The sequence below is a fragment of the Cryptomeria japonica genome, chromosome 6 (genome assembly GCF_030272615.1).
Source record: "Cryptomeria japonica chromosome 6, Sugi_1.0, whole genome shotgun sequence".
NCBI classification, from domain to species: Eukaryota; Viridiplantae; Streptophyta; class Pinopsida; order Cupressales; family Cupressaceae; genus Cryptomeria; species Cryptomeria japonica.
In genome coordinates this window covers 402,012,833-402,036,547 of record NC_081410.1, presented here as the reverse complement: position 1 = coordinate 402,036,547, position 23,715 = coordinate 402,012,833, and the positions used below count along the sequence as shown (strand labels likewise).

The following is a 23,715-nucleotide window of genomic DNA, read 5'->3' as shown; positions in this document are numbered from 1 at the left end:
GAATGTTTCCCATGTACTAGGCAACCCATCTAGAGCAATGAGCGTTAGCTCTTTGCTCTGGATCTCATATCCAAGCGTTGCCAGTTCATTCCTTAGGGCTGATATCCGCATAAAGTATGCATTGATTGACTCTCCTTTGTTCATACTTCTTTGATTTATTTCCCTTTTTAGAGTCAGGGTTCTACTTGCGTTGTTTATCTCGAATGCACTTTCGAGTGCTTTGAACATATGGTAGGCAGTCTCATGCTTTGTTACTATTGGCATAATGTGATTTCTCACTCCATCGACTATGATCTTCATGGCTTTTTCATTTCCCTCGATCCATGCCAATTTGTTAGGTTCATTCTCAGGTTCTTTAGATTCAACTCTTACAAATGATTCAACTTTATTCTCTTTTAGAATCATCTTAATTCTGAATTTCCATGCTGAGAAATTGTCGCCTCCTTCAAGTCTATCCTCAAATCTGATAGCGTTAGCCATGGAAATGTGATGTCTATATCCTCGATTTGGACTTCTCAAATTTGAATGCCTTAGGTTCGATCAACCTTCCTCTGATACCATGTAAAAGTATTCAAATTTATGTTCAAAAGTGGAATGTTAAGGATTTTGTCTTTCTTTTAATTCCTTAGACAATATTCAATGCTATTAATGTATGCTCTCTAGTTATCTCTGATTATGAACTGAAACTTCTTTGTTTGCAGGTGGCTATAGATAATATTTATTGATTTCGATATTTCTCCAGCATTCTTCATGGCACATATATATAGGCATTGCCTTGTAAGATCAAGGCATGTCTTGACCGGACATGTCTCATGACATGTCCGATCAAGACATGTCTTGATCAAGGGTGGTGCCTCTTCATAATGCAAACCGATAACTATCGGTTAATATAAATGCCGATACATAACAAATGATAATCGATGCCAATCGGTTTGTGATTTAATGCGGTTTGATTATCATTGTAACCGATAATGAATAGGTTAGTTTCTAATGCAATTTTAGTTATCATTAACCGATCACTAATTGGTTTATTCTTAATGCTATTTCATGGTAATCTATGGTAAATGCAACCCGATTATGGATCGGTATAAGAGCAAAATATGTTACTATGATAACTATTGTAGTTATCATATTAGTGTTGTATGACAACTAGAATAGATATGCAGAACCGATTACAATCACAGCATATAAAAGAAATCACTGCATAGCAAATACAATCATATCTCGATCGATGATAGAAATGCTTATAAAGATGATTATGATGTCTACCATTAGCATTTATATTTATCGATAGGATAGATGATTGAATGAGAGATTTCATTTATCTCTCATTCAATCATTTATCTTACCGAAGCTACATTGTTTCAACAGGATTTAAGTTAAAAACATGAACTACCCCTAAAGTTATGTTCCATGACAATAATACTTGCTATATTAGGACCATCCTTTTGTTTTTGATATTTACATTCTTAGGTCAGGGCAAAAGAGTATTTTTATTAATAGCTGGGCTTTTTTTAGTGTACTATGTCTATTTCTAATCTTTTATGCACTATATCTAGCATGAGACAAAAAAATAAATTGATTTTATCTATTTTTACAAATATTGTATAATTTTTTAGTTTACTGAGTTTTTCCTGTTTTAAACCTAAGTGATTGAAATCAAGTAAGCCCGTTTCATTTTTGTTGGAAATAAAACGCTTTCTTTAGTTCTGAATAATTTTGGAGAGTAATTATGCCACTAAAAATTTAAGAGAGATCTACGAACATATTAACCTCATAACAGTATTGTATCTTTTCACTTAACCATTATTGTACTTATTTCTTGCATCAATGCCACGAATAAGGAAGCCTTAATTTCGCCAGAATTTGCTTCCTGAGAAATTGTACTTAACATCAACAGTAATACAAGTTCATTCTGACCATCCACAATACTTATTAATTTGTTTACCAACCAAAAAAAAATAGTTATTAATTTGTTTATCATAGCTAAGTTGTAATTATCAATATTTTAATCAGTTATATACACAGAAGAAACCCATAGGAATGCATGCAAATATTCTCCTTCCTGAACTTAATACCAAGATACAAATAAGGCAGCCTATTATATTTGGTAATAGGCACACAATTGATGAATTGGTATTCTTAATCATACAAGGTCCTGTTCTATCAGTATACGACTTCATGTTTATAGGTGTTATCAAAGTTAAAGTAATATTGCAAGTGTAAGGACTATCCTAATCATGAGACATCAATGTATGTTGCAAACATTTTTTAAAATGAACAAACAACAAGCATTAAAATCAAATTTGATTTGTTCAAAAAGAAGCCAAAATTAACCAAGAAGACTAGATGTTATTGGAAAACCGGTACTATCATGAGCAGAGTTACCTCTAGATCTTTGCGGCGAAACCTACGTCCTTTGAGCGAAAATTCCTGTTCTAGTAAGTCATGAGTGGGACTATAATCAGCCCTGTGAACATCCAAAACAAGGATACTGTCACACTCAAACATGTTTAGGAAAGTGGTAAAGAATGATGTTAAAGAACTACAAAAATGAACCAACATCGTGCCCAAGATTCAAGTGCATGCAATGTTTAATCTAGTGGTTCATATTGTGGAAGCAACAAAGAAATCAAGCTTAACACTTTCATGTCCCTCAGTAAAACGGTTAATTCTCTAATTGTAATATCCAAGCTAATGCATTGGAAACATAGTGACAAGATAAAATCAAATTTATAAAAACAAAACAGTGATTTTTCATATTTATCAAAGACATCATATTAATCCAAACAAACAAAAAATTGGTGCCGTGGTCTAAAGTTTCTATATAAAAAATAGCAGTCATTTCCTGTCAATATCTTTTCCTAGATCCCAATTCATATTGCCTTTGAGATCCCTTGATTAAACTTGAGAAAATTACTAGAATTCATTAAAGTTGCATGTCAATACGTCTTGGATCTCTAATGCTATAGCATTCCATTATGATTCTGGTGTTTTATTTTCTAATGAGATAATTAGATTTAAAAATTATCCATAATTTGCTCTTTGCAAAATGTCATCATTTCTTCTGACTTTGACATAATCCACTTTGAACTTAGCATAAAGTAAGAAATGGGCACAAAAGAACAGCACAGAAAGCAAAGGAGAATTCTGATAAAACTGTATGTTTAAACTTTTCATCAGTGTGGAACGTAAAAGCATACAACAATGAGGATGTGTGCAGGCTGGATAAAACCAAGGGCAAGAAAAAAGTTAAAAAATAAGAAGCAAAGAAAAAAAAAGTAGTTTAGATTTTCCCACAATGGTGAATTTCATCATTTCTTCCCTGCTGAGTAAAAATTGTCCCAACTTCTACATTAGATGAAGCAACATGATCAACAGGAGACTCTAGTTTGAGAAAAAGAATGGCATCCCTTTACCCATACCCACATCCACTAGTGATTACATTTATGTATAATATAGCCATACCATCCTAATTTGAATGTTGACCTTATCCCTATACTGCTACCTATAACACGTCTCCAGGTGATTACATGAAGAAACTTCCCTAAAAAAGTGATGAAAAAGAACTGACAACCCATGTTGTTAAAGAATCTTTGATTGTCGCTAGAATAAGCTGGCTTACATTAACAACACCATGCATGACAAACAGCATCAGGAATTGTTTGGAGAATAAAGCAAGGCCCATATCTCATGAGTTTTAGCCTGTGATGTTTCTTGTGAACCCTAATCTCATTCACATGAAGCCAAATGCAACATGAATAACCAACCTCGAGAGAATGAAATACATGACATCAAACACAGAGTACCTTCAATTTAGCATAAGAATTTATTGAGTTTATGAAGCATTACCAAATTCTGCACAGAAGAATATGCTTTGGCTTGCAGCTTATAGACCAATGGGACACATTGAAGAGGCGACAAAATCATAAACAGTGCCAAAGGTTGGAATCTATAATAGAGCATGGCTTGTGACTAGGCTTTACATAATTATCCATTACAAAATATTCAATTAAGAAATGAAATGAGGTACGTGATGACAAACATGGAGGCCTTTAACTTAGCATGATTTTGTGGGACAATGCTTTGAATTTGAGACTGAAGCTTTGCCAAATTAAGCACAAAAAGAGAATCTTTGTCTTGTACCTTCTACTTATGGGACACATGGAAGAGCCAATGGAATCACAAAAGGTGCCAAAGGATAAAATCCATAATTGAGTTTGGCTTGTAAAAAGGGCTTTACAATCTAAGCCATTAGACATCCTTGCATAAAGACCATAACATTGGCAAATTGAGATGCCTCATCTCAAGCTCAAACAACTTTAGTTACTATTCCACCCCCACCTAAACAAAGTGTTTTTGAGATAGGGACATTTTGGAGATGTCGGAACTTGGGGGAAATGTCCCTCCATCAACCCACCACCACCACCAAGTACCCAAGGATGTTTCCAAGACATTTCCCTCAACAAGGGAGATATCCCCCTATTTTGGAGACACGGCCAAGATGTCAACATTTCCCCAAGACAATCAAGGGACTCCCTCACATCTTCCCACCACATCTGATTTGCCCAAACATCCCTTGTGGTAGTTCAATGAAAAGGTCCATTTTATTTTTTAATTTGGATCCTTGCGCCGCTAACCCAAATCCTAATGGTCTATGGGCCCCACCCTCACCCTAAGTAGTCACAAAAAACTTATAAATACGCAGCTAAGCCTCATTCTAAATCACTCCTAGATTCCAAAAATAGTAAGAACTTTGCATTATCTTGAACCCTGTGAGAGGTGCTGCCACTCAACCCTATTGGTGGCTTTTCCCTCAAACCTGCGAACAACCAACACCCCATTATCAGCCCCAAATCTAGGACCTTGGTCCCCCCATCTCAAGACTATGTGGAGCATAAGTTTTTGTAAGTCAAGAAGAGAAAAGTGGACCAAGGAAAGACCACAAGAGACTTAATTAATTGTTTGTAATGTCCCCATTTTTACACCTTCCAATTCTAATAGGGTTGGCCTTCTGGAGGTTTCCAGTTTCTCAATGTTTTGGAGTTGTTTGACACTATCTGGGGTGATTTTGGGCATTTGGTCTGAGACTTACTATTTTTAGTAAGTTGCTATTTTCAGTAAGTGTCAGTTTTGACACTATTTCGTCAATTGGAAGTCTATGATGACTTGCTATTTTTAGCAATTACTATTTATAGTAACTACTATTTTCGGAAACTAGTCATAGTTAAATCTCCTCCCAGCTTCAACATGCAACACTTATCGGAACACTACAATCAAAACCATTTTGTGGATGTAAAAATGATTTCAATAGAACTCACCATCCCTCTTTATAGCAAAAATTAGAGGTTAACCCAACACTCAATCATTAATTATAGCTGATCATTATATATATCCAAAATCTATGCAATCGAGATTCTCATAGAGCCTTGAAATACTAACACACATGCTCAAAGATATTTCACAAAGTTTTGCTGGCACGTGCAATCAACATCATTAATTATGTTCAATGAGAACCAAGGAAAACACCCGAGCCTAGTGCACAAAGATGACATATGTCATCATAGTGCATTAGCGTTGGCTTGATTTGCACAAAAATCATAAAATTGCACCATGAAGAGGTACTGCATTGTAATAAGAGACTGCCACCTAGAGCATGGTGGCCTAATGGGCAAATCTTTCAACACAAATCATTAGGAAAGTACACATGGCATCAAAGTGCAACTTAGAACAAAAGAATAATTTCAATATTGCATTGCAATGAGTGAATGTGCTCGCTCCAATAAATAATTTAACTTTAATAAAATAACTAAGCTATGCATACAATTATTTTATCTATATCGATGTTCATGACAAGCCTTTAGGCCTATTAACTATTCTATATATTTAAGGTGTATATTTAAATGGTACATATAATAAATTTTATCTATACTAATGTTAATGTTAGGCCCTTAGATTTGCAAAGATTCATTGCTATACATAAGACATACACATCTTAAATGGCATACCTTTTGATATGTCCATTCAAGCATATGCGTATGTTTCTAAATAATGGCTGATAATGTTTTTATTTCCAATTGCCATAAAAAATAAAAAATAAGTTATTTATTCCTTTCTAACCTCTTATACTTTATTCCTTATTTGACATTTTATGCATTTCTGTATATAATATGTTTAAATATTGATGTCTTACAATTAGTTTATTATTTATTTTCATCCATTTTTTATTTTAATGTTATTCCTTGAAACTTGTGCAACCTCCGCCCTTCCCCCACCTCTCTTCTCTTTTTATCTAGTCTTGCTCTACAAAAAATCATTTTTCTCCTTCAATTGCTCTCTCTTTCATCCTAATGATAGATCACGAAGTGTGGTCCAAAACATTGATGCAAGACAATAAGCATTTTTATTCTCAATCAATGTTGCTATTTTGTCTTGTATCTTCCTCGTACTGTGGTTAAATAATCGTTAGGAAACTCTGTTGATCTGCTTTTTGTACAGCTTATTCATGTTTAAAAAAATTATTACTATTATTTTATATTTATTTTTGTAAGTGAATCTGGCCATAGGGGCCATTGTATAAACTCAAAAAGAAAAAAAGAAAAACCATTACAAATAAAAATCTTTAAAGGAGTAGCAAAACCTGTAATTTCTAATTTTGACAATAAATAACCATGAAACAAAACTCCCATTATGGGATATATCTATCAACATAAAATTCTTGTTACATTATCATATTTACAGACATTATTACATCAGCTACCAACACCAGAATCAAATGCACCATCCTTAGAGAAATAGAAAGACAAGTCCATAGAGAGGCCATTAGACACCCTAGCCATCTGTTTCAGAAATTTGAGGCCCTTGGATGCTTTTCTACTCGAAGCCTCCACGTCGCAACCAACAACTTCCACCAAGAAGGGGACAAGGGAACCCATCATATGGGTGTAACGTGACCAACCCCAAACCATTGTCAATGTGAAGCCGCAATCCAAGGACCACATTCTCCAAAACACAATGGAGCCCACCATGACATTCTGGAAAGACCAGAGGCTCCATAACACTTGTGACAGCAGATTTGTCCTCTAGGAGATCCAACATAACCACCACAAACATAGAGATGATGTTTGTGAGACACCACGAGGAAAACATCTCCCAGCACTATTCTAATCACATGAACAACCAAAGGAGATGCATATTTAAAAATGTTTTTAAGCCTAATATTAGTTATTGTCCCCTTGAAAGCAAGTTGTGACCTATTCAAATAAAGCCCAACAATAGAATCCATGGCAACTACAACTGAGGAAGAAGCCCAACAATCCAAGTATTTAACATCGATTGTTTTCAATATGACACATGTGAAATAAATGAGTTGCACGACTCTTTCTACAATAGTCACTCACCTACAACAAGAAACCTTTTCAATTTCTACATTCAATAAATTAAATTTCGCTCATTTCAAATAGGAGATTATTGTTGTTTTTTAAAGATCTCCCATTGACCCATTAAATTAAGATGCTAGTAGAATTAAAGCCTCATGTGTTAAATAAGGCTAGTAGAATTAAAAATCTTTAAGTCATTTCGTTAGTGCGATGCACTTGTGTGGTGGTCCCCATTGTTGTTGACCTAGCATCCACATGTCATATCCTTATTAGGCTTTTGTAGACCTTGTCTAAGGCAGCCACTTTTTGTAAGGAGTTGTGGATGTAAAAGTTTGATAAGGTTTTGCCTTACTTTAGTAGCTTCCAAGAGTTGTGCGGTCTTCTCCTTTCCTTCCGCCTTCATTTTTGTAAGATTTACAAGCCGTTTTTGTGTTCGAAGTAAAGTTCACGCGAAGTCCCCACATGTCACTCCTATGCTTGTTTCCCTAGTCCGAAAGCTAAAGATCTCAATGTGATGCGCCAAGCCACCACGTGGCGCTTCATGCACCACCAAACGAGGTATAGTGGGGTTTCACTTTTTCTAAGCCTAAGCCTGTAGGAAGCCATGTGTCAAGAGGGTGCAATCCAGAGGAGATCCAAAGCTTAGAAAGAGTTAAATGTTGTGCCATTGGTCTACTCTGGAGGTGGGCCCATTGCAAAGAGGAAGTGGAAGCTATCAAAGGGAAGACCTATGCAAGTCTATTGTCAAGCAAAGGTTGTTGCACTCCAGCTCCTGCCATTATTTGTTTTACCCAACTCTGCCGAAGGTTCCAACTAAACGAGTGAAAAGGACAGAAGGCATTGTCGCTATTCAAAGAGAAACCAATATGATTGCCCTCCTAGCAATTGCAATGGCTGCAATGCTGATGTCTCCCATGAAAAATGTGAAGATGGAATCTTTTTTGTTTCAGAAAGTGAAAGGATTTTCTATAAAAGCCATGAATTGGCTCTGTCTTAAGGGTTCATCATTCTTAGAAAAAGATCACTTAGAAAGAAGTTTGATCAATAACTGTAATACTCAAACCTTAGCATTTTAATTCTGCAAATAGAGGTCAGATATATGACATCGTGCCCTACTTACCTTTCCAATGTATGTATTTGTGTTTTGCTACTTGATTTGATGCTTTGTGTCCTTGGAGAAATTATGATTATCGGTTATTAATGTTTCAGCTTCTACGATTTGGCATGCCAAGATTATATAGCAGATAAAATTACAAATAAAAACAAACACATAATGCTTGGCAAATTGCTATTACAAGGCACTCTCGTCACCATAGCTATTAATATAAACCAAAGTTCCCAGACTCAGGACTCGGCTCTGACTCGACAAGGCTAACTCAGCTCGGACTCGGCAATGACTCGGCAACGACTCAGCAAAATAAGAAAACCCTTGAAATTTAGAGATTTTTAATGATTTAAAACTTGTTTCATACACCCATTATTGAATTAAGCTTAAAGACACTATAACATCATCAAATAGAAGCTAATTTGATCACATACATAAACATACATCCATCACATGCGTAGAAATGTAAATTGTAGCTAAAGGAATTAGAAAACATAGATATATAGAGTTATAAATGTTGTCCAATGTATATAAAATCCATGACTTCAAATGTTCCCAAACATATATGTAACTGTAAAGTGTAAACAGAAACAAGTCTATGGCTCAGGCTCTGGCTCAGCCTCGTCTATCTGCCTCCTTGAAAGGCGTCTAAGGTAGGTCCTGGATGACTGAGTAGCCATAGTCTCTGCCTGTGATGTGCCAGTCTGAGTAGCCATAGGTGTTGTGCCCGATTGTGCTCTATCCTCCTCCTCTGCCATAGCCACAACCTCAGCCTCTCTGTCTGCCTGGTCAACCCACTCAAGGTCCTCATTAGTGAAGACTAGATCGGTGGACTCGGCGAGCCAATCGAACTCGGGGTCGACTTCCTCTAGAGTGATCGGAGAGGAGTCAACGTCCAAAATCTGTCTGGTCTTGAGACGGAGGTTGTAATGAACAAAGACTAGATCATTCAACCTCTCCACAGACAATCTATTTCACAAATAGAAATGGCAAAAAAATCATTAAAAAATGTTATGTTTTTTTGTTTTTTTTTACTGCACTTTTTTAAGTGACGTCGGTCGGGTCACGACCCTCGGACTCGGCGAGTCAGGGAGTGAGTCGTTGACTCGGCGAGTCACACCCCCTGACCAGTCCGAGCCCGGGTCAGGGTCACCATGACCCGACAGGGGTCACCCAGCCCTCTGACTCGCGTGACTCGTGTGACTCGCCGCGAGTCACGGAACTCTGATATAAACACTTCCAGCTAATAAAAGAAGATTTCCTTTGTGTGATTGTAATTGCAAATTAAACTTATCTCAGATTTTCTTATGCTTCTATCATGATTTTACTTTCAGAATATAAGTGAAATAATCTAATAATGTTTTGTGTAATTGCAGGTTTTCGAACAAGGCTGAGTATTAATTGATTTCGATATATCTTGATGCCTTATCGAATTGCAATATGTATCTTGTCTAACAGTCATGTCTTGAGTGGACATTACTCCACAAAGTGGAGGCATGTCTACTCAAGACGTGACCTTTCATTGACGGGGCACAGTCTTAGTATAATAACGTCGATTCTCAAAGACTGTTGACTATTAGATAAGTGCTTAACAAATACATTGCTGAAAGTAAGATATCGAATGCACACTGATCGATAGTAATTGGGAATCAATGAGATTCTAATACGATCGTGTAGATCAATAATACTCTTATTCTTATTCGATCAAGTTGATCGATAATGCAATTTGCTTAATACACAAAAATGATAAGCAATGAGATTAATCTATATGAATATATATATTTCTCATGATTCCTTTATCTGAACGAAGCTATTTAGTTTCAACAGTGATCTACTGATGCAAGCAACATCAATTAAAAAGGCATGAATATTAAGGAATGATTTCATATTAATAAATGAAACCACCAAAAGTGAACGGGCAAAGGTCATAAAGGAAGGAAGCATCGCTTTACAAGAGTTCCATTCAGATTAAGGGACACAACCTCTCACTCCCCCTTGGAAGATATAAAAGACAAATCAGTGCTAGAAGGAAGGGCATGAAAGGAGACAAGGAAGTCAATTGAGGAAAATGGATAAAAGTATATGCAATGATCAGTTAAAAGGAACACAAACCCCGATCAGAGGAAAGACCATTGTTGAGCAGCAAGTGTGAATTGGATCAGGCCTATAACAAATCAGATCCACATTCAGTATATCAAATAGATAATAGCATTATTATTTATCTTCGTGGTATGCCTAAGTTGTAGAACCTACGTACTATAAGATAGCATTAAGCATATTGTCTCTTATATATATCAATGTGAAATACATGTGCTTAAACATAGTTTTGCATGTAACCTCACAAGCAATCATATAGGGAAGGGAAGGATGTGTAAGGAAGGGAAGCAATTATAAAATCACCATCTAGGTAGACCCCCCGAGTGGATGTCCAATGTGCCTACCACTAGGGCCAAGTGGGTGAGTGTCTGCTCTTGGGCTTAGATAGGTAAATTATGAAGCCCCCTATTGCAATCTCCTCTCCCATCTCTACAATGATTGGCTATTGACTTAAAGGGACGAGGCGTGAATAGGGAAAGCAAATACAAGCACCCCACTAGGTAGACCACGCCAAGTGGATGTCCAATGTGTCTACCATTGACGCCAAGAGGGTGAGTGTCCGCTCTTGCGCTTAGTGAGGGGATGGCTTCAAGCAAACCTATCATGCTTCCTCCTCCAAACCCTATTGTGATTGAATACTAGGTAGTAATATAGGTATGGTCTATCTTATTGAATTGAGATAATTACATGTTCTCCTCTAACCCTAATAATTGAAAATTATGTGTATATATCATTGGTTGTGGTTGTAAGATTTAAATCAGATTTTATCTTGTTAAAAGGCATTTTAAAAGGAAAAGTTATATCTCTAATGATCAAACATTCCTTATTTAAATGGAGTTTGTGATTCTAGGGCAAATTGCAATTAATGCCAAAAGGGGGACATTACAATTGGTATCAGAGCCCTAATCATGCCAACCTACAGGACAAACCTACTTAACTGCCATGCAATTAGGGTTAACTAGTCAACCCTTCCTTAGGTGGATCAAAATTGAAAAGGCCAACATTGCACATCTATATGTGTGTACCTTTCAAATTTGAGCTTCATGCCTAGCGTGTATTTATATGGCTTCATGTCCTACGTGTATTTATACTTCATGCCTTATGTATATACTTCCTATCTTATGTGTATTTACGTGCATTACTTCATGCCTTATGTGGATGCCCAATGTCTTGCATACTACTTCATGCCCTACATGAATACTTCATGCCTTAATGCATTTGTGCTTCATGCTTTACGTGAATACTTCATGCCTTACATGTATGCTTCATGCGTTAGACGTATTCATGTGTATACTTTATGCTTTATGCGCTACGTGTGTTTACATGTATGCTTCATACCTTAAGTGTATTTACGTGTATGCTTTATGATTTATGCGCTATGTGCATTCACGTGTATGCTTCATGCCTTAAGTGTATTCATGTGTATACTTCATGCTTTATGAGCTACATGTATGCTTCATGCCTTAAGTGTATTCAGGTGTATACTTCATGCTTTATGCGCTATGTATAATCACATGTATGTTTCATGCCTTAAGTGTATTCATGTGTATACTTCATGCTTTACGCATTACGTGTATTAATGTATAGAATTCATGCTTTACATGCATAGTTAATATGTATTCATGTGTATACTTCATGCCTTATGTGTATATTTTGATATGTATTCATGTGTATATTTCATACCTAACGTGTAATTGTGTCTTACTTGTAATTATGTGCCTTATGTGTATTCAAGTGTATGATTCATACCTTACATGTATTCATGTATATACCTCATGTTTTACACCTTACATGTATCAATGTGTATGATTCACATCTGATGGATATTCACACATATATGTATTTGATCCATGCCTAATGCATTTTCAGTAGGTTTACTCCATGTGTGTTCTATAGGTGTACCTTTCTCACATATGCCTTGTGTATTAATGCTATGTAAGTGTATTTGTGTGTTTGCTTCATCACTGATGTGTTTACAACATGCTTACTCCATAAGCACCGTTCTCGTGTATAACTTGTATCTTACATGTATGCTTTGTAGCTTACATAGATGCTTCATACCTTACGTGTATATGATTCATCTATGGCTACGGCTTGCATCATATGCTTCATATCTTATGTATTTATGAATATGTTTGCTTCATGATGTTTTACTCCATGGTTAACAATGATGAAAATTGACAAATTGATCTAGACTCCATAAGAGCTTTCGAGTATTGCCACAAAGCCAGATCTTATCAAAAAGGTTAATAAACACTTTTAGGTTGATACTTTTGATGTTTTACAAGAACCTATATTTAAGTTACCTACCCTTTTCATGATGTTTTCGGGACACAGATGAAAGTGGTCCATCCACTGCTAGCACAAATCGTTGTAAGATTTATTTGTGTCTAGTAGGAGCGGCACATGTTGACACTAACAACTCTGGTTCTGTAACAACCCAGTTTCATGTGCAGGCACTTCATCACTGCGTTCCACTCCAAAGAACTAGGTAACCAAGTGTAACCCTATTAGTACTGCTTACCGAAGTCATACAAGCAATATGATTAGCTACTAGATGGTAATGACATTGCAGCTCTTGACACTATTTGTCAATCTACTTCTTCAACATCAAAACAATATTAGCCATAGTATTAGGAATAATGATATCAAAAATGCATAAATTAATCAAAATTACTGTAAACTCATTGATATCACCTCCTTATATCAACAGAGCAATCAAACTGAATTTTAGAGTGGAAAATATCTATCTTCAGCCTCTTAGGAATTCTAACATTTTAGGAATGTACGCATGTTCCTTTAACAGGCTTGAAGCCCTAAAAATTTCCACTCAAGAGGGTTTACATTCTCAAACTAAACTACATTTGTTGTGAGCATTTTACTATTAATAAAGTTTGCAGGAAAGTTTGCAGGACTCTATCAACCCTTGTTAGTTCTTGCGTGACAATCAAGAATGTCTAATTTTTAGGTATGAAGGATTCATACCTTACATGACATAACAAAACATATTGTGATACATTCTACAAACTCAATAGAGATGAGCCAATACAACATGTTTTCAGGAACAAAAACAGTAGCATTAAATCCTTGTTAGAACTTGACATTACAAAGCAGATAGATCCCCTAAAAGCATATTTTCCATTGCTTTCAAAAACTGAAAAGGACATAAACTAAAGAAGAGTACTGGTGTGTCTCCTCTTGTGTCAACTGTAAGTCAGAAAGAAATAGATGATAATCATGAATAGTGCAAAAATTTGAAAACTAACCAACTACTGAAAAGGAAAATTCATATTTATGATATCCACTTGATCAATTCATTCAAGAATGAAAAGCAAATGAGTAATGCTTGATCAAGAAAGGTTCATGATACAAAACTGAAAAGGAGTTTCAGGTACTATTGCAAGATGTGTGGTATCAAAATGAATAAGCTCATCACTATGAGCATCAGATCTACAAGTATCAAACACTGCCAATAACATGATTCCTTGACCATTATCCAAAATCAAAATCATGATTTGTTAGATTCCATCATTGTGATCATCTCCACAATATTTGGGTCTCATCATCAAGATATCTAACTGATTGATCTCAATCATGAACAAATCAATCCTTAGCAAATTCAGTTAATGCAACTTTGTCCTTCCTCTTTAAGGATGAGTAACAAACTATGAACCTCGCCAAGAACCAACTCTTGGTTATGTCATTCAGATACCTCAGTTTCACATAAAGACAAAACATATCCTAGATCAAATTTGCAACTTGAGATAATAATAGGGTAGTGCAACAAGGGTAACTCGGTGATAGATTTTTATATAACAGGAGTTGCAAAGACCAAATCATTTCTAATTGAAAATCATTTTGAACACTCTCTCCATGATCATTGCTTGAGGACAAGCAATCTCAGGAAGGGCAGACTGCCATGCCCTGATTATATACCAGATAAAATAATAGATAAAAGCAAACACATAATGCTCAGCAAATTGCTATTACAAGGCACTCCCGTCACCATATACGTTAATACAAACACTTCCGTCTAATAAAAGATCATTTCCTTTGTGCAATCTGCTTATGCAAGCAACATCGATTAATGAGGCATGATTATTAAGGAATGATTTCATGTTAACAAATGAAACCACCAAAAGTGAAGGGGCAAAGGTCATAAAGGAAGCATCGCTTTAGAAGAGTTGAATTCAGATTAAGGGACACAACCTCTCACTCCCCCTTGAAAGATTTAAAGACCACTCAGCGTTGGAAGGAAGAGCATTGAAGGAGGGAAGTAGATGGATAAAAGCATCCACAATGATCAGTGAAAGGAACACAAACACCGATAAGAGAAAAGACAATTGTTGAGCAGCAAGTGCAAACTGGATCAGGCCTATAACAAATCAGATCCAGATTCGGTATATCAAACAGATAATAGCATTATTATTTATGCTTGTGATATGCCTAATTTGTATAACCTATGTACTATAAGATAGCATTAAGTATATTGTCTCTTATATATATTGATGTGAAATACATGTGCTTAAACATTATTCCGTTTGTAACCTCACAAGCAATCATGTAGGGAAGGGAAGGAGGTGCAAGAAAGGGGAGCAGTTATAAAATCACCACCGAGTGGATGTCCAGTGTGCTTGACATTGGGGCCAAGAGGGTGAGTGTCCGCTCTTGGGATTAGATAGGTGGATTACAAAGCCCCCAATTACGATCTCCTCTCCCATCTCTACAATGATTGACTATTGACTTAAAGGGATGAAGCGTGAATAGGGAAAGCAGATACAAGCACCCCACTAGGTAGACCACCCCAAGTGGATGTCCAATGTGCCTACCACCGGGGCCAAGAAGGTAAGTATTCACTCTTGGGCTTAATGAGGGGATAGATTCAGGCGGACCTATCATGCTTCCTCTTCCAAACAAAATTTTGATTGAATACTAGGTAGTAATATAGGTGTGGTCTATCTCATTGAGTTGAGATAGTTGCATGTTCTCCTCTAACCCTAAAAAATTGAAAATTATATGTGTATATATCACTGATTGTGGTTGCAAGATTTAAATCAGATATTATCTTGTTAAAAGGCATTTTAAATGGTAAAGTTATACCTCTAACAATCTTACATTCCTTCTTTAAATGGAGTTTGTAATTCTAGGGCAAATCACAATTAATGCAAAAAAGGGGATACTACACAATTTCAGTTCTGTCGTAGGTATACAAACTTTTGAATCATGTTAAACATTCTTTCAAACTTATGTGGTAGCTTATGATATTGGGATTGTATTATGCTATCTAATGGAGAGACTTGCTAAAATGTTTTGGCATATCACCTTAGTTTAGTGTTTCTATGCTTTTATTTCCCTTTCCCTTTACTTCCGCCCAACGAAAAAACAAATAGCCAACTTTTAGAATCCTCTAGGTCGTTTTGTAAGGCGCAATATAGCCCCACATTTGCAGAACGTCCCAAGGTTGTATCTCATTGGTGTTAGCTTTAGAGATCAATAGTTCTTTTTTGGCATGCCTAGTGGGAAATCTTTAAACCCTGATTATAAGCAGGTTTATGAGAAAGAGTTCTATTACAAGGTTGTAGACAACACAAAATCTAGGCCTATTATTGCCTCCATTGGTAATTGTAACTCGTGCGAGAGGTTTCAAACCAAGTGCAACACAAATTCAAGCACAACCACAACCACTCATTTAGATGGCTGTTCTAGGACCCCCAAGAAATTTTGTGGTGCAGAATAGTGGTAGCCCACTCATAGCCCCTACCCCATGAGGTGTTTGGGATCCCATTCCCACCAATGCTTTAAAAGTGATCCCCAAGTTTGCTGGGGAAGATTTCAAAACACAGGTGGAGCATTTGCAAGATGTGGCTAATGTTTGTACTATGCACCATGTCAAAACAAAATGTAGCACTCACACTACTCGCGACATCCTTTAAAGAAAAGGCCCTTGACTGGTATAGATCATTGCCTTCCAACTCAATTGGTATTTGGGATCAACTCGGTGATCACTTCTTTGACTGCTTCACAAAGAAAGGGACCGATCATCTTTGCTTCAGCAATTGATAATTATTGAAAGAGCTTCGCAAGAAGTTGTCACAGATTTTAACACCAAATTTCAGAAGACTTGGCAAAGAATCCCGGTGTTGGCCTGACCTCTAGCAAATATGGCATCTATCTTTTATCTGGAAGAATTTAACTCCAACTTAGCTGTTATGATTCAATCACTAGGAGGTCATTCACTAACAAACACATATGACTTAGATATAAGCACTGAAAATAATCTAATAGACGTTGGGAAACTTCCTCCCCAACTGCCCATGCCTATATTCCCTAAAATACCAACTTTGTCCCAAGAAGATGCCACCCCGAGTACGTCTTTCACTCCACCTTCCATGTATATTTACCCTAATACTCAAACAAGTGCATCTACTTCTTCTTCGTTAGCTGTGGAGATGAATGATATGAAAAGCATGTTGTGAAGCCTTTTTAATGAGATCATCAACCTTAAGAAGCAACAACCTATGCCTCTCAGCCCCCTTATAAAAATTATCACTTCATTATAATCAATACCAAGGAGGAGGGAAAGCTAACAATCAAGCTCAACCTTCAAATCAAATTGTACCAATCCCTACTCCACTTCAGGCCATACCACCTAATCAATTCAAGGAGCTGGTTGCTGGCCAGAATAATTTGGCACATGATACAAATGCATCATGTTTGCCATGCAATGATGCATATATGCCTCGCGATTACCCTCGGATCAACCTTCAACAGAAGATAGTAGAACAATGAAGCCAAGGAATTACACCTCATGCAAGTGCTTATGCTTATCAATTCCCTAGAGTGAAAAATGCTATTCTCATGGCCCAAGTACAAGGCATATCTCTTGAGCAAAAAGGAAAAACTGCCCTGGACCATGTGCTTTTCTCATGGATGGATCAAGAAGATGCAGTATTTTCTAACGAGGCTTCGACATCAAAAGCTCCTCAAGTGCAGTCAAACTATTATACTCGTTCCAAGAGAAGGTTTACCAAAGAACAAGTACCTCAAGTGCATCAACCTAAATCTACCTTCAAAAAGGAGCCAGACCCTCAAACACCATAGACTCTCCCAAAACAAAAGGAGATGTTCTTGTATAGAACAAAAGAGCTAGAAGTTCAACCCCTTAGATCACTCAATGCAGTGGAGCAACTAAAGAAAGTCCATGCTAGTGTGTCACTATGGGACATCCTGGATATTCCAGAGAAAGTCCTAATTGCGAGAAGTTCTACAAGATTGTGAAAAGTCAATACCAACTAAAGTAATTCTAGACCACGCCCAGATAAAAGATAAGGAGCCAGCTAAAGGAGTGCAAGACCAGGCAATTGCAGCATTCACAAATACAAAAGAAGAATAGGCAAAAGAAGTAGGTAAGCTGAAACATACCCCTTTCTTCCTAACTCTCATTGTAGGAGATACACTGTTGCATAATTCTATGATCAATTCCGGTGCTAGCACAACGGCCATGCCAAAACAAATTGCAGATTTGTAGAAATTAGAATATGAGCCTCTAGATAGAGGAGTCGTGCAGTTAGATGGGAAGAAAGTTCAAGCCATATAGGTGATTGAAAACCTTCCATTAACATTGTATTCATGTTGGATCCCTCCAATTTTTGGATTATGTTTGTCTAGAGATTTCACAACAAAAATCGGTGGTTATTTGTCCCTTGACTAGTCACATCTCATCATAAGAACTAAATATGGCTCCAAGATGAAAGTGCTCTAAAAGTTGTTACCCCGAGCACATAGAAAACAATGCTATGATGAATTTTGAGGCCACCCACACTTCTTTCACCAAGAATGAGATGTATTGTGTTGAAATGTTGGAAGAAGAAGAAATCACCAAAGATAGGAGTTCAGAGGAAGAGGTTCTTGTAAATGAGTTTATGAAGAGTGACCCACTCGGCAACTATGATGCCATTGGTCTCAAGATGTATGTGATTTATGATGAAATCAGGTTATCCCAAAGTAACTAAGATCAGAAAGACTAGAATGAAAGTACCAATGGTGAGTCTAGCCTATGGACCTTGCATTTTGATGGGGCAAGGTGCAAGACTGGTTCGGGAGCTGGTATTCGCCTAACATCACCTACCAAAAAAGAAACCTTGAGAGCCTTTTGATTCCAATTTGCTTGCACTAATAATGAGGTTGAATATGAAGGCCTAGTCTAAGGATTGAGTCTTGTCGAATGGATGGCATAAAACAGTTGAGAGACTTTGAAGATTCTAAACTAGTGATAAAACAAATAAAAGGAACTTCAGCAGCAAAAAATGTTCGCATATGATCCTACTGCCATAGACTATGGGATCTAATTGAAGGGTTTGAAGCTTTCAATATCCAAGTAGTTCCTAGAGCAAATAAATATTTAAGCATAAAGAAAGGCAATAATTGGTTCTCAGTTTGATCTGATAACAGACCTGTTTACAAAAAAGCACATAGTGCAGTAAGGTTGGCTATTCCCAACAATGATTAGAACCGGCAATTTTTTGAGAGTGATGCCCTAATTGCCATGTTTATCCAGCAATCCTGTGAGTCCGCAGAATACTTACAGTCGAAGATTGAGGAAGCTTATGAAGATCAGACTATTCAACTCAAAACCAATAAGCTTCTGAAAGGACTAATCACCTTGGAAAATCTATTTGATTGTGATGATGTCAGAAATGATAAAAGAGAATTTGTTGTAGATAAGGGTGATTACTCTGACCTTGATGTCAAAGATGGTAGAAAGTTAAAAATTGGCAAGGAGGTTCCTCAAAAGGATAAAGAGATTTTGACATCCTTCTGTAATAAGTATGACAAAGTCATGGCAAGGACTTATGATGATCTAAGAGGTTATGATCGCAATGTAATCCAACATACTATAGACTTAATTGAAGGCACCAAGCCAATCTACCAAAAACAGGTACAAGTTAACCCAAAAATAGGATCCCTTATGGCTCAAGAAGTGAGAAAGCTCATTGACTCAAAGATCATATACCCTATCAAGCATTCTACCTAGGTATCTAACTTGGTTCCTATCTGAAAGAAGAATGGTGATTAGCACCTCAGGTGATATCAAGCATTGCAGACTCACAAAGGCTAAGCGCAGAGGTTAACAGCTCAATGGAACAAATTATTTCATCTATCACTCCAAATTTCGCAAACTCCCAATTGTTGGTACAAAAAATACATATCACAACAAAAGATGCCTTAACAGTAGCAAGATTGGGCGACAGGAGACAAGTGGCTAAGAAAGCCGATGAATTTGTCAGTTGCAATAAGGTGGCCCTTAAGTGTAAGGCATGTCTCAATGCCTTAGATCAGACTATTCAATCAATAAAAGGCCATATCTAGCATTTGATTCATTTGGGATTTCCTTCCTCATTCCTCCCTGACAACTCAGTCCTATCAAAGGATCAAATCAAACAATTAATTGGAAGCAAGCAACAAGAACAAACGGATTTCCAAAGCCTTAGCCCATTCCCAAGTGTTTCTGAAGCGGAAGGAATCTTACATCCACTAGCCCAGCTGGAATATCCTATGAAGGTCGTTGTGCAGCATCTTGGCAATCTCTCCTTTAAGGAGATAATTGAATTTAGAAAAGGCATTTGAAGCTTTGCAACAAAAATTGCGGCCATTGGAAGCAAACTAGCCATCATTGTAGTCAATGCTCCCAAAGCAATGATTCTATGTGACTTCTCGTTTTGTTCTCCAAGTTTTGGTAGCGAACTTGAGATTCAAGTTCTTACCTTTGCAGGCAAAGGTCCACAAGGAGTTGCCAAAAGTTGTAGACCATGTCAATTATGGACATTTTTTTAACGAGTTGTGATGTAAAAGTTTGATAAGGCTTTGCCTTACTTTTCCAGCTTCCAAGAGTTGCATGGACTTCTCCTTTCCTTCCAGCTTCATTTTTCTAAGGTTTGCAAGCCCTTTTTGTGTTCGAAGTAAAGTTCACGCAAAAGCCCCCGCGTGTCACTCTCATGTTAGTTTCCCCCAGTTTGAAGGCTAAAGATCTCAGCACAATGTGCCAAGCCACCAGGTGGCAGCTTCGTGCACCACCAAAGGAGGTATAGTAGGGTTGCACTTTTTCACGTGCCTAGGCCCGCAAGAAGCCAAATGTCAAGAGGGCGCAAGCCGAAGGAGATCCAAAGCTTAGAAAGAGTTGAATGTTGCACCATTGGTCTATTTTGGAGGTGGGCCATTGCAGAAGCATAAGCTATCACATGGATGACCTGCGCAAGTCTATTGTCAAGCAAAGGTTGTTGGACTCAAGGTCCCCCCATTATTTGTTTTAACAACCAGCTCTGTTGTTGGTTCCAAATAAAGTAGTGTAATGGACAGAGTGTTGCAACTACTCAAAGAGGAACCAATATGATTGCCCACACAGTAGTTACAACGATCACCATGATGATGTCTCTCACGAAAAACGTGAAGATGGAATCTTTTTTGTTTCAAACGGTGAAAGGATTTTCGATAAAAGTTGTGAGTTGGCTCTATTTTAAAGGTTCATCATTCTCAGAAAAAGATCATTTAGAAAGAAGTTTGATCAGTAATTGTAATACTCAGACCTTAGCATTCTAATTATGGAAATAGAGGTTAGATACATGATATCATGTCCTATTTGCCTTTGCAATGTATGTATCTTTGTTTTGCTACTTGATTTGATGCTCTGTGTCCTTGGAGGATTTATGGTTATTGATTATTAATGTTTCGGCTTCTACAATTTCAATTGTCATAGCTATACAAAATTTTGAATCTGTTAAACACTCTTTCAGACTTTTGTAGTAGCTTATGATATTGGGACTGTATTATGCTATCTGATGGACGGACTTGCTACAATGTTTTGGTGTATTGCCTTAGTTTAGTGTTTCTATACTTTTATTTTCATTTCCCTTTACTTCTCCCAATGAAAAATGAAGAACCAACTTAGAAAATCTTGCAGGTTGTTTTGTAAAGCGCAATATAGTAACACATTTGCAGAGCTTCCCAAGATTGTATCTCATAGGCGTTAGCTTTAGAGATCAATAGCAATGTGGCACTAACGTGGAGTGGGCACAAAATCTTTCAAGTTTCATGCTTTATTGCAACGTTGACAAACGACTAAGCACCACATGTTGGGTCCCTATTGCAATGCATGTCTTCAATTCAGCACAAATTTTAAAAGGAATAGTCATTCAAATTTGTGCTTATGTGCTCTACTAACATGTGTTATCGCCGATGAAATGGTAAGATAGCTTGGCATCCATGTATGAATACTTAGTAATGAGCGTTAAGCCATCCATATGACTCAAAATTTACTTTACATGGCAAATAAAGTTGTTGACACTTGTCTCTATTCCGGAGACTTTGTGTAGAAATTTGGCTATGTCAAAACTTTGGCCCAGAATATAAAAATTGTCGTTGATCTCCAATCACCCAATGATACATATGTAACTCAATATTAAATATTATTTAATTTTCTAACTCAAAATTCACCTTCGCTACAACCAAAGGCCAATAAAGTTGTTTAGCTTGTTGATACATTGAGTACTTCCCAAATACTTGTTGACATTTGTCTCTATTCCAAAGACTTTATGTATAAATTTGGTTGTGTCAGAATTTTGGCCTAGAATAGAACTTATGACTTTGATTTGTGATCATCCAAATATGTATATGTAAATATGTTTAATTCTATTTAGCATTTGATATTTTCACCACCACATTATGATTTGTCAAAAACTTACCAACACAATCGCCAAATGATTAGTTTTATAGTTTTGAATATCTATATAATTCACCACTAAACTTGTTCTATTTCTTTGAATGCAAGTTTAATTGGCCAAGAAATTTTATTTTTTTATACATGCATAATTTGCAAATTACATTATTTTAGTTTTTTGAATATAAGCATTAACTCGCCAACAACATTATTTAATTTGTTTAAATAAAAGTATAATTCGTCAAGATTTTCTACAAATTTCTAGTGACTTCGAAAAAATCGCATATAAATTTTTTTTTTTCCAAAATAAAGAGTAAAATTTGCCAATAGAATTAATATCCAAAATAATGAAAGACTCGTCACGATTTTATATCTTTTTCTAGGGAGGTATTTCTTAAAGTTATTCCTGGCTCCTAGATTCTCTCCAATCCTAGTCAAAAGCATTAATCTTCACGATTAGCAAAATTCGTTACTGAATAACCATTTTGTAAAGGAATCTTTTTTAACATCAGCAAAAAAGGAGTTTTCATGATATAAGCCATGTCTAGCTTCAGCATCTTTTGCAAGGCTTCAAGATTAATATCCAATAAAAGAAAACTCAATGCTATCAGCAACGTATGATGTCATGCCTAACTGACTTAGGTACTTTTGTAGGCATAAATTACAAGAAAGGAAATATTGAAATTCTTATGGATCAATTTTGCATCTCTGAAAAAAATCTCATTTGGATTACTAACCATGCTGTAAAGTTTCAGATTTGCCCTAAGTTGCTTGCAGCCACACATGTTAACTATTCCTCATGCCAGTTTTCTTCTAAAGCAAGTTTTGACAGGCTCACTAAGATTTTATTGGACTTCCTATGGACCAATTCTAAACAAATGATTGTCTTCATAGTGTAACAGGGAATTTAGGCCGCATCCCCCTTTTGTAAAGATGTCTAGCATTTGAATCTGAAGCATGTAAGATGACTAGAAAGCATCCATCTTTCCTACAAAAGTTCTCGGTTGAAATAAGTATATATTTTGCTCAGTTATTTAGTAGTTTTCAATCTTATTTTGCTTAACTTTTTTTCAGTTGTTGCCTGCAATATGTTGAGTTCCTAAGCTAATGTATTGTTCCCTAAGTTACCAGCTTAATTAAGATCAATAGATGTTGACCTTTAGGGGTCCTCTCCCTCACAATCATCGATAAGTCACCTCAATGAAATGAATAATCATTTGCTAAATTGCAAAATGACAGCATGAATTTTCATATGCATCATTTGGAAACCCCTATTAAGTACACTCACAAGCGTTAATGTGCTCTTTTAGAATGATCATATAGTTTCTTCTATTTTACCCTTCTTTCAATATAAATGATGAGAGTTAGAAATCTTCAAAGTGGTTGGGAGAAACACAGAAACACTTAGCATGTCTAGTCTT

General features: G+C 36.5%; 1 protein-coding gene across 1 annotated transcript in view; it reads right to left on the bottom strand.

The window, feature by feature from the left end:
- The window catches only part of LOC131065832 (uncharacterized), a 187,081-nt gene that overhangs the window by 145,685 nt on the left and 17,681 nt on the right, over positions 1 to 23,715 (bottom strand). Inside the window, exon 2 of the mRNA XM_058000469.2 lies at positions 2,389 to 2,470. Coding sequence (XP_057856452.2) covers positions 2,389 to 2,470 — 82 coding nt within the window. The remainder of the gene's footprint in view (positions 1 to 2,388; positions 2,471 to 23,715) is intronic.